At 41.9% G+C, this 12640-nt stretch overlaps 1 protein-coding gene across 2 annotated transcripts in view; it reads right to left on the reverse strand.

The window, feature by feature from the left end:
• il1rapl2 (interleukin 1 receptor accessory protein-like 2) overlaps positions 1-12640 on the reverse strand; it is a 1030579-nt gene that overhangs the window by 22062 nt on the left and 995877 nt on the right. For both annotated transcript variants that reach the window (XM_072595577.1, XM_072595576.1), the window contains exon 10: positions 5102-5272. In XM_072595577.1, coding sequence (XP_072451678.1) covers positions 5102-5272 — 171 coding nt within the window. The remainder of the gene's footprint in view (positions 1-5101; positions 5273-12640) is intronic.

Genomic DNA, 12640 nt, shown 5'->3' on the forward strand with positions numbered 1-12640 from the left:
GCAGACAAGGATTGGAGTGGGGTGGAGAGATGAAGAACAAGGTGATGAGCAGTGCAGTGAGGGGTTGAAAGTGGAATAGCCAGAGAGCCATAGAGATGTACAGCGCAAGAACAGACCCTTTGGCCCAACTCATCCATGCTGACCAGATATCCTAAATTAAACCACTCCCATTTGCCAGCATTTGGCCCATATCCCTCTAAACCCATCTATTCATAAACCCATCCAGATGCCTTTCAATTGTTGTAGTAGTACCAGTCTCCACCACTTTCTCTTGCACCACATTCTGTACACGCACCACCCTCTGCGTGAAAAAATTGCCTCTTATATCTTTCCCCTCACACCCTAAACCTCTGGTTTTGGACTCCTCTAACCCTGTGGAGACCTTGTCTAATTACCCTTACCATGCCCCTCATGATTTTATAAATCTCTATATGATTATCCCTGAATCTCCAACACTCCAGGAACAACCCAGCTTCTGCCTATTTCAGCCTCTCCCTACAGCTCTTCCCTATCCCTCCAGCCTTGGCAGTAATGAGAAGGCAGCAGAAACAGTGTATTTTGATACAGACTGCGCCTCATCAGCAGTAATTTCACAGACATGATGACTGCATGGGTGGTGAGTGCAGTTGCCATGTCAGAAAATGCAGCTTAAACTAAAAGAATACAAACAGTATACACAAACATCAGCCTCTCTTGAGTACGCTACATATTTCCATATTTTATGGCATGCACTTCTAGGAGATTGCTACATCCAATCTGGCTGTCATATTTGCCTACAAAACAACAGCAACCACATTTCAAAAGCCACTCATTATTGGTAAATGCATCAGGGCTTCCCATGGTGACAAGGAATGAGATCAAGTTGTTCCTGTCATTCTTTCTACCTGTTCCTGTCACAAGGAATCATTACACATAATTTTTTTCCTGATGTGGGCTTTGAATTTGGAGTGCACTGTCAGTACAGCCAGTGGAAATGGACCCAGCAGTAATTTCCAAAAAGGATAAATGTTTGAAAGATGAACAAAGTATTAGCCCTTGATGTCTGTGCTGACTCTTATTAGAGAAATCTGCTTTTCATATAAATGGAGGAGCAGATTACCGTTTGAGGAAGCCAGCACAGAACCCAAGCCCTTAATCTCTTCCTTTTCTACGATGTTATTCCACAAATTCATAACTGCACTATGCATGGGATTAACTGAGCTGTAAACAGCCAACAGGTTGCTTGAGATCTTTCACTTCCACTGATAAAGGAACAGTAAATTTCAAACGGTGAAACAAGATGTGTCGCAATGCTTCAAATTTTCGGGCAGCGTGAGGAAGGTGCCAACAAAGCAAGGAGTTTGATTCCCAAAATGGACAATGTAGTACATCTCAGGAATGTTATTCAAATTTCATACCACAAATGAATGTAGTTGTAAGTATTCAGCGTCACTGTGGGTGTAAAGGATTTATTATCAAGTTGGAAAAGGTGATACTATAAGACCCAAAGCTCTTGCAGTAACTAAAGGAGCTAATCACAGAGTGTGGCAATTTGATAAAGCCATTCACAACACAACTAGCTAACGTCACCCATCATTTCACTGTAGCTAAGCACCAGGATCAGTCATAGAATATTTTGTACAGCAGCATTCAATAAGTTTTGCAGTTTTCTCCAATGTCACTGTTGGCAGACCTGACGTAGACTGAATATAGAGGCTGTGTCTTTTATTTTCATGATGTTGAAAATTATGGAGTGAAACAGGGAAGAACTCTTTTAAAACCAATGTTTTAAAAGATTTTTGCATATTTTAAAAAGGAAGTCACCTGACACTCATGGCAAGCGTCATGTATATCACTATTTTAAAAAGCAGTTAATTAAGGGCATTGAATATAAGGATAGGCAAGGTATGCAGCAGCTTTATAGAATGCCAGTTAAAACTGCATTTGTTTGAGAATGTCCTATTACTGTTATTTGTATGCAATTCCTGCCACTTACCCTGTGATGGAGAGCTAAGATGGTCAAAAATTTATAATGACTTGTCAGTTGGTTTCTAGGCTTTAACAAAATTAAAGTAAACAATTTAGATATTGCATACAGTTCTGGTCACTGCACAATCAGAATGATGTGGATACTTTGGAGAGGGTACAGGAAAGGTTTACCAGGATGTTGCCTCATATGTAGGGAATTTAGCTGTAAAGAAAGTTGGACAGACTGGGTTTGTTTGCACTGGAATGCCAGAGTTTGAAGTACGACCTGATAGACGTTTATAGGATTGTGAGTGGCATGGATAGAGTGGAAAGTATGAGGCTTTTTCCCAGGGTGGAGGGGACACAGGTTCAAAGTTGTTAGGTGGGGGATGTTTAAAGAGATGTGTGAGGCAAGTTTTTTGCATAAAGGGTGGTGAGTGCTTGGAATGCGCTGTCAGAGGAGGTGGTGGAAGCAGACACAGTAGTAGCGTTCAGGAAGCACCTGGACAAATACATGAATAGGAAGGGAATAGAGAGATACGCATTGTGGAAGTGAAGATAGTTTAAGTATGGAAGGCAAAATGTGAGGGTACAGCCTTGGAGGGGCCAAAGGGCCTGTTCTTGTGCAAAATGGTTCTTTGTTCTAAGTAGTTTCTGATGCACTAGAGCCAAGAAATTCTATGCACAGATACAGATCAATTGCAACAAGAAATTGATTGGTTTATGGACTGGTGATTAGTTATCAATGACAACAGATTTTTGCCTGGCAGTACCTGGTTGATTGGTTCTCAGGTAACTGAATAGCTTAGGGCAAAGAATACTCTACATAGAGAAGTGTTTTAATCCCCACCAATATGGGAGCTGTTTCTCTGTTCTCTGCAGTTAAAAACTATTTTCAATGTATGTGTGAAACCAGGTAATGCATGTATGTTTTGTGTTTGTGTCTGTGTGTGTGTCTATGTCTGTGTTTGTGTCCGCGTGCATTTGTGAGTGTGTGTAAAAAGAAACTTTCTTAAGATTACCAGTGTATTAATTTGTAGTGTTAAATGCTGATAGTTTATAACTGGTTACCTGTTGCTAGTGTCTAATTACAGGTAATGATAATAATTCTAGTTAAGTGCAGAAACCTGGTCTCTGATTGCTATCAGCCTGAGTCTGGAAATCAGGTAAATTGAGGAATCTCAAACACTTCAACTTTTATGACAGGTCTGGAACAGTGGGGCTCATTTCCAAAGTGGAAGCCCAGTGACATCTTCCAACAGAGCAAAGCGTCCCCTCTGATGATTCTCTTGTGTCACTCACAGTCATATAGCTCATGCAGAAATATAATGATCATCATGGCCGGCATGGTTTCTCTGTTTGAGAGCAGGCAGATTGTTCTGTTTTCACTGTGTTGACCTTTTTCTCTCTTGCCAGCTACTGGTGCACATGTGCAAGTCTTATCTTGTCTTGCGACTGTGCTGTGTTACACATACACATTCAGATTCCACATCATGTTGCAACTCCTGCCATTTGGAACACTGCTTCAACAGTTCCATATTGCAACCTGAGCATTGAAATAGGCAGGTGAGTTAACCCAGGCAAAAAAAAAGTTAAAATGCTGAAATAAATTCTCCCAGATAAAGAATCCAGTAGACAAGGAAGCGGTAGTTATTGGAGATTTGCAGAAGTTGGTGTAGGTTAACATCTTACCAGACGAGATATGAGAGTGGTTCAGAATCAATCACATTGTTGAAGTTCTGGAGCCATATGTAGGCCCGACTAGGTAAGGATGGCAGATTTCCTTCCTAAAGAGCAGATGAGACTTTTACAAGAATCTGATATAGTTTAATGGTCATCACTACTGCACTGGTTTTTAGTTCCTGCCGCATTTATTGACACTGATGCATGGGGCCTATGCATTGCTTTAAATCACCCATGTGCAGATTTCAGGAGGAATACAGCTGTAGTGGTGAGGAGGGAGAAATTGGGACGGGGTCAGATGGAGTGATTGGAATAGGGTGGGGGGGGGAATAAGACGGAAAAGTGCAGGAGTCAGACAGAGAGGGAGAGTTCCTCCCAGCTCCTGGGTCCACTTTGGGTCACCCCTCCCAAGCCTTGGGCTCTCCTTGTTGATCCCACCCCCTCACTCCGATTTCTGGGCCTAATTCCCATGTGATCCAGGGTGTCTCCCTGTGACTCTGTCCCCTCCACTGAAGCCTGGTTCAAAACCACACATTCTTCCCTCTGCACATGTCATGATGTTTTTGCGTAAAATGTCACATTGTAAAATCACCATTTTGACATCAGTGCTTGGAACTGTGCGTTCCCAATGAGCATGCATACGATGTTGCCTGCAGTTGTTGGTGTCAGCAAACACTGCCTCAAACTCAGGTATATGCTGCTGTGTTTTGATTTATTCACTCATGGGTCTGGGTGTCACTTGCTGGGCCAACACTTATGGCCCGTCCTAGTTGGCCTTGAGAAGGTGCGTGCCCCTTTTAGCACTGCTGCAGTTGTAACAAGACTTCCTCGCTTCTACATTCTGTGTCCTGGCTAATGAAGATAAGCGTCGTGTGTGTCTTCTTCCCCATTGCTGACACCTTAAAGTAGGTGAAGCATATTCCTTTATGGAAAATGCAGCTCTGGAGTAGGATAGGAATTAGGAGACTGATTTCACATCTCTTCCAGTTACAAACTGTGATGGTCGAAAGTTTTGCATCAATTGGTTTTGTTAAACCTTATGAGGTGAGGTGATTCAGAGGGAATGCTGTGTCCCACCTTCATCTTACCTCCTGGATGTAAATCACTCACAAGGGGCCTTAAGGAGGTAAACACATAGCATCACCCTTCGATTTTCTTAAAGTGCTTTACTTTAATCTGAAGGCGTATGATAAATACTCCTGTCAAGCTCTTGCCCACTCTGAAAGCTAAAGCTAATTAAATTTAAATAATGCTGTTAACAAGGATAGTGTGTGACAATGTCCCCCTTCTTCCTTCATCCCTTCATTAAGCATCAATTTGTGTTCAACCAGCTATGCAATCTGATAATACATTTGATGGTCGGAAGGGGGAGAAAGATTGTGCCTTTATATTCCAACATGTGAAGTGACCTGCAGAGTTTCCGGTACTGTATTAGGGTCACCCAAAATATCAATAGATTTTGTTTGCTTACTTCCACTTGGCATTAGATCCCTGTCAGGAATGAATAGTTTGTAACCATAGTGCTTCTCCAAGACATCTGGCAGTATTTCCAAAGCAAATTGCTCTTCTTCCCTGTTTTCCTGGGTGAGTGAGGCAGGGTCAATTTTGGTATATGACAGATATGCATCATACTCTTTATTATCTGGAATGATAAAAGAAACAAAATACTGTTAAAATGACTACAGAGTCAAAACTCTCTTAATCTAGCAGCACACTCTTTCAATGTTAAATCTAGAAGGCACAGCAGCAATAATTTAACTGTGATAGATTGAAACACATGACTGGTGTTAAGCAAAATGCTATCATTATTGCAGGTGAACAACAGCCCATGGCAGTTCAACTATGTCCACTGCATCAGGTCAAGAGAGTGCTTTACTTTGGACAGATTTGATTCAGAATCAGTTTCTTTTTGATTGCTTGGGTTTGTGCATGCTTAGCCTAAAATAAAACCCTGTGGCTTCTACCAAAGTAAGTGAAACTCTGCAACAATCAATCGTACATTGCATGTGACCCTCAGTCACATAGGCTTGGACAATGACAAGCATCTCAATATCGGAATGGGATATTTAATGACTTGAAGCTCAGCATTGGGGTTTCTTGTCAAAAAAGAAACAGCAATAGAATGTAGGCACCACGAGATAGGCCATCACTTGCCTTTCCCTAATTGTCCTGGAGGGGGTGGTAGTGAGCTGTTTGTTGAACTGTTGCACCCACAGCCATGTTAGGAAGAGAGTGCCAGTTTCTTGACCCAATGACAGTGAAGGAATGATGTTCAATGAATTTCTAACCAAACCCTCTACACCTTGAGTTTCACAAGTTAAATATTTACCCCAAGGTAACTGCTTTCTCTGCACTGTCTTATTCTCCTTTCGATGGGAGAATCCATACTTGCTTTTGACCCCAGTCAGGTCTCCTTTAACTTTAAACTTTAAATATCTGGCATTTCTAGGCTAAAAATCAACTCTAAACTAAAAGCAATCCAATGATTTCAATGTCTACTTTCCATTGTAAACTCCACGGTATAAACAAGCTATCTTCCATGAACACTGCAGGGGACAGCCACCTTTTCTCTGAGACATTCTGGATTAGGTCATGGTTCCAGAAGGACTCTCTATAACTTTATTTTTACAAAACCTTCACAAAAGCAGCTAATGCCCCAATGCACCATAGAAAGCATCCTATCTGGGTGCATCACAGCGTGGTATGGCAACTGCTCTGATCAAGATCACAAGAAACTACAGAAAGTGGTGAACACAGACCAATCCACCATGCAAACCAGCCTTCCATCCAGTGACTCCATTGATACTTCCTGCTGAATCAGGAAAGCAATCAACATAATCAAATATATCTCCCACACTGATTATACTCTCTGCTACCCTCTTCTGCCAAGCAGAAGAAATAGAAGCTTGAATACGTGGAACAGCAGATTCAAGAATAGCTTTTTCTTCACTGTTATCAGACTTTTGAATGGACCTCTCAAATGTTAGCATTGATCTCTCTCTCTGCACCTTCTCTGCAGCTGTAACACTGTATTCTGCAATCTGGTCGCTACCCTGATGCATTTTGTGTGGTGTGATCTGCATGTATAGCATACAAGGCACCACTTTTCACTGTATCTAGACATATGTGACAACAATAAATCAAATCAAATCAAAGGCCTTCCTATAAACTGCTAACCTGCATTTTCCATAACTTGGGAATGGAGCCAGGAAACCTGGATGGTCTTCTAACTATTTTGGCCCCAACTAACCCCTTGCCTGAACAGATTGAAAAATTAAGCCTCCAATGTTAGTGTACAGAGACTGAATAGTGATGTGATATGGAGGTGCCAGGGTCGGACTGGGGTGAACAAGGTGAGAAGTCACATGACTGAAAATGTGTTGCTGGAAAAGCACAGCAGGTCAGGCAGCATCCAAGGAACAGGAGAATCGACGTTTCGGGCATAAGCCCTTCTTCAGTAACTCCGAGAAGTTACATGACACCAGGTTATAATCCAACATGTTTATTTGAAATCACAAGCTTTTGGAGCACTGTCCCTTCATCAGGTGAAGTGCAGGGAAGCGCTTCAATTAAGCTTGTGTTTTCAAATAAACCTTTTGGACTATAACCTGGTGTCATGTGACTTCTGACCTTGAATGGTGATATAGGAGCTTGCAAATCTTGAAAGAAATGCCCGAGGTGATACCTCACAGCCAAGTATTCAAAATAAGTCACAACTTCTAAATTTCTGTCCGTATTAGCAGAACCTACTAGAACATAGAACAATACAGCACAGAACAGGCCCTTCGGCCCACAATGTTGTGCCGAACATTTGTCCTAGCTTAAGCACCTATCCCATGTACCTATTCAATTGCCGCTTAAAGGTCACCAATGATTCTGACTCTGCCACTCCCACAGACAGCGCATTCCATGCCCCCACCACTCTCTGGGTAAAGAACCTACCCCTGAAATCCCCCTTATACCTTCCACCCTTCACCTTAAATTTATGTCCCCTTGTAACACTCTGTTGTACCCGGAGAAAAAGTCTCTGACTGTCTATGCTGTCTATTCCCCTGATCATCTTATAAACCTCTATCGCGTCACCCCTCATCCTTCGCCGTTCTAATGAGAAAAGGCCTAGCACTCTCAACCTATCCTTGTACGACCTATTCTCCATTCCAGGCAACATCCTGGTAAATCTCCTCTGCACCCTTTCCAAAGCTTCCACATCTTTCCTAAAATGAGGCGACCAGAACTGCACACAGTACTCCAAATGTGGCCTTACCAAGGTCCTGTACAGCTGCAACATCACCTCACGACTCTTGAATTCAATCCCTCTGCTAATGAATGCTAGTACGCCATAGGTCTTCTTACAAGCTCTATCCACCTGAGTGGCAACTTTCAAAGAGCTATGAACATAGACCCCAAGATCCCTCTGCTTCTCCACCTTACTAAGAACCCTACCGTTAACCCTGTATCCCGTGTTCTTATTTGTCCTTCCAAAATGGACAACCTCACACTTGACAGGGTTGAACTCCATCTGCCACTCCTCAGCCCAGCTCTGCATCATATCTAAGTCCCTTTGCAGCTGACAACAGCCCTCCTCACTATCCACAACTCCACCAATCTTCGTATCGTCTGCAATAGTTAATGCAATAGTCACTAGTTAATGTTAATTTCAACTGAAATACCAGGATACTCTAATAAAATGCATTAACACATATGAAGGACCATTATCTTATTGTATTCAGTGTTCATCTGCTAATAGCTACAGCAATAAATTATCGGATTAAAAGGCTTGAAAGGGAAACAATAAATTCTGGTGGGTTCAAATGGGTGAATGGAGGATTTATGATTGATGCTAAGAATTTTTCTTCACAATAGAATGATCAGTACATGGAATGAATTTCTTTGGAATCATTTAACAAAGACATAAATGACATGAAGTACATTATAACTGGATGAATGAGTTAAATTAATCAAACAACCAAAAACCTGTAATAGTTCTATATTACTCAAGCAAACAACAATTACCAAGTGATAAGCAGTTTCTTTAGAGTGCGGTGTGATTAGACTACTAAAAATCAAAGAAATTGACAAAACTAATATTGAAAGTGATTAAATACTGTTCGAAACTCCAGGTAGGTGTCGCTGTGATAGAGTTTCAAGCTCATTATGGCAGTGTTTGTGAGTTTCTGGTCAACTTAACTTTCAAATTAGAGTTGTCACCATGAACATAAATAAATTGGGGAATGGAGAGTCAGCTACAGAATTGTGGTCTGGGTTGTAATGAAAAGAGACAACTAAAATAAATAGTGGTCTCAATTCTGAGGGATGGTCACTCAACCCAAAATGTTACCTCTGATTTCTCTCCATAGATGCTGCCAGACCTGCTGAGCTTTTCCAACAATTTTTGGTTTTGTATAAGTTGGTGGTCTTCATGTCACAAAGCCAATATAACTAAAAAATCATGATTATTTCGATCAACGGCCCTTTTAATCACAGTTGTAAAACTGGACAGCTACTAACAACAACATAGATGGTTATTACAATATAATAACCATCCCATGGCACTTCCCAGGAGCGGTGCGAAGCAAAATATAACACCATGTCACATAAGGAAATGTTCGGACAGATGACCAAGAGCTTGTGACAAACATGTATGTTTTAAGGAATATTTTAAAGGAGAGAATTGAGGAACGAGATGGAGAGATGTAGAAAGGATGTTCTAGAGCTTACAGCCTCAGCAAATGAAGGCACAGTCATTAATGTTGGAGCAATTCATCAAGGATGCTCAAGATGCCAGAGTTAGGGGAGCCTATATATCCCAGAGAGCTTACAGATCTGGAGGAGATTAAAGTTGGATAACCAAGGTTCTTCTGTATTCCTAAATATTGCCATTGGGAATCAAGTTGACAATGAAAATAAAGGATAGTCTGAAGTTTCTACTCCATCACTCTCTTCTGCAAAGAATTTCACTTAAGAGCATAAGAACGAGGAGCAAGAGAAGCTAATTCAGCCCCTTTGAAATTGCTCATTCATTTAATACTATCATGACTGATCTCATCTCAGCCTCAACTCCACTTTCCTGCCCACATTCCATAACCCTACAGCCAATTACTAATTAAACATCAGTCTAGCCCCTTCTCCTTATTCAATGGTCCATCATCCACTGCACTCTGAGGTAGTGATTTGCACAGTTTCACGACCCCTTGAGAGAGGTCATCTCTCCACATCTCTGTTTTATATCTGCAAACCCCTATCCCAAAAGGTCTTATGAAGAGAGGTTGACTAATCTCGGACTTTTCTCTCTGGAAAGAAGGAGGAAGAGAGGTGACCTGATCGAGTCATACGAGATAATGAGAGGAATGGATACAGTCAATAGCCAGAGACTTTTCCCCAGGGCAGAATTGACTGACACGGCGGGGGGGGGGGGGGGGGGGGGGGGGGGTCATCGTTTTAAAATATTAGGAGGAAGGTACCAAGGAGATGTCAGAGGTAGGTTCTTTACGCAGAGAGTTGTGAATGCATGGAATGCGATGCCAGCTGTGGTGGTGGAAGCAGAGTCATTGGGGACATTTAAATGAGTGCTGGACATACACATGGATAGCAGTGAATTGAGGGGCGCGTAGGTTAGGTGATCTTATTTTAGATTAGGAATAATCCTTGGCACAACATTGTGGGCCGAAGGGCCTGTTCTGTACTGTACTTTTCGATGTTCTATGTTCTATGTAAAACTTTGACCTCTCATTCTAGATTGCTCCATATGAGAACATTTCCTCTCTATGTTCATTTGTCATTTCTCTTTTCACATCTTAATTAGATCTCCTCTCATTCTCCTAAACTCCAGAGAGTAAAGCGCTAAATCATTCAATCTCTCTTCTTAAGGCAAACCCCTCCTCTCTGGAATCAATCTAATAAATCTCCTCTGAGCGCCTTCCAATGCAACTACATCCCTTCTCAAGTACAGACACCAAAATTGCAATCAATACTCTATACACCGTCTTACTAATGTCTTACACAGTTGCAGCAACACATCCCTACTTATATACACTATTCCTTTCGCCATAGATGCGAAAATTCAATTTTGCCACTGCTCCAAATGCTCAATTGTATTAGTAAACCAAAGCTCATCAGAGGTCCCACATTCAGGCTTCAGTGTTGACATCCAGACTTCTGTCAGTGCTACAATAGTATTGAGCTGCCTTCATCAAGAGCACAGTTCCTTTTCTCCACCACATGGAGTGGAAATTGCTTGGCAGTTTTGAGTGCGAACGGATCAACTGAAGTAAATGAATAAATTGCTGTCTGAAAATCTTCCGAAATTCAGCTCAGTTTGAAGCACTGAAAAGAACCTGTTCTCAACGCAATAAGGCATGGGTCACTGGAGACAAGTGAAAGATTATCTGTATGTACTGGTTACACACATTTCCAAATCACTGTCTTGGAGGGGCACGAGTAGGAATGGAGTGAGGTCAAAGCATTAAAATTTAACATTGGTGCCTGTGATAACACTGACAAGGCCCATGGGGAATTACTAATTGATCTCCTTTTGGAACTCGATGAGTATGAGTTCCCTTGGTAATAAGCTAGAACTCATCATCTGAGCCCTTTATAAAACAGTCCCAGTATCTTGTGGCACAGTGATATTGTTCTTTCTCCTGAACTAAGAGACCTGGATGCAAGTTCTACCTGCTCCAGCGGTATGTGAAAACATTTGGAACCCTCTTGTGGTGCAGTAATAGTGTCCCTACCCCTGGATTCGTAGGTCTGGGTCCAGGTCCCACCTGCACTAGAGGTGAGTGAGAACATTTCTGATTAATTTGATGAGAAAAATATGCTATTTTTAAAAGAAAGCAGACCCAAAGGGCTCATGTGGCACAGTGGTAGTGTCCCTACCTCTGAGTCAGGAGACCTATTCTGGTCTCCTTCCTCTCGGAAAGATGTTGTGAAACTTGAAAGAGGTCAGAAAACATTTACAAGGATGTTGCCAGGGTTGGAAGATTTGAGCTATAGGGAGAGGCTGAATAGGCTGGGGCTGTTTTCCCTGGAGTGTCGGAGGCTGAGGGGTGACCATATAGAGGTTTATAAAATTATGAGGGACATCGATAGGATAAATAGACAAAGTCTTTTCCCTGGGTTGGGGGAGTCCAGAACTAGAGGGCAGAGGTTTAGGGTGAGAGGGGAAAGATATAAAAGAGATCTAAAGGGCAACATTTTCACGCAGGGAGTGGGACATGTATGGAATGAGCTGCCAGATAAAGTAGTGGAGGCTGGTACAACTGCAACATTTAAAAGGCACCTGGATGGGTATACGAATAGGAAATAGATATGGGCCTGGTGCTGGCATGTGGGACTAGATTGGGTTGGGATATCTGGTCAGCATGGACGGGTTGGACCGAAGGGTCTGTTTCTGTGCTGTACATCTCTATGACTCTATGACTCTGTATGTAACAGTATCTCTGCACAGGTCAATTAGAAAGGATAAAGCAGAACCAGGTGACAGTTAATATATAAAAAAAAGTAACAGTGATTTGGTGGTGTGAAAAAAGCTGTGTGTGATAACACTTCCAGATATAATACAGACCTAGGAGATCCTGTGGTACAGTGCTAGTGCCCCTATCTCTAAGTTGGGAGGCCCAGGTTCAAGTCTCACCTGCTACAGGAGTGTATCATAACACATCTGAGCAGATTGATTAGAAATATCTCTAAAACAGACCCAGTCCTAGTGGTGGTTAGTGATGGTGGTTAATAGATGGAAGAGCGAATACTATAGTGATGTGGCGATGGGGAAAATAAAAAAGTTCCACTGAGTGTAAGAGCATTTCTGGTTACAGGGAAAACAAATAAAATGAAGCAGAGCCAGGGATGGATCTGCAGAACTGGTTGTCCCACATTGGGACGAGTTCATGTACACCTGGAGGATTGGCTGTATTTTGATTTTCAGCAATAACTGATGTTCCTTTCCAGTCCTGCTTTCTCAGTTATTACATTGACAGTACTAACGAGTAACAAATGGTTTTGGAACTCA

This window comes from Chiloscyllium punctatum, chromosome 25 (assembly GCF_047496795.1).
Source record: "Chiloscyllium punctatum isolate Juve2018m chromosome 25, sChiPun1.3, whole genome shotgun sequence".
NCBI lineage: Eukaryota > Metazoa > Chordata > Chondrichthyes > Orectolobiformes > Hemiscylliidae > Chiloscyllium > Chiloscyllium punctatum.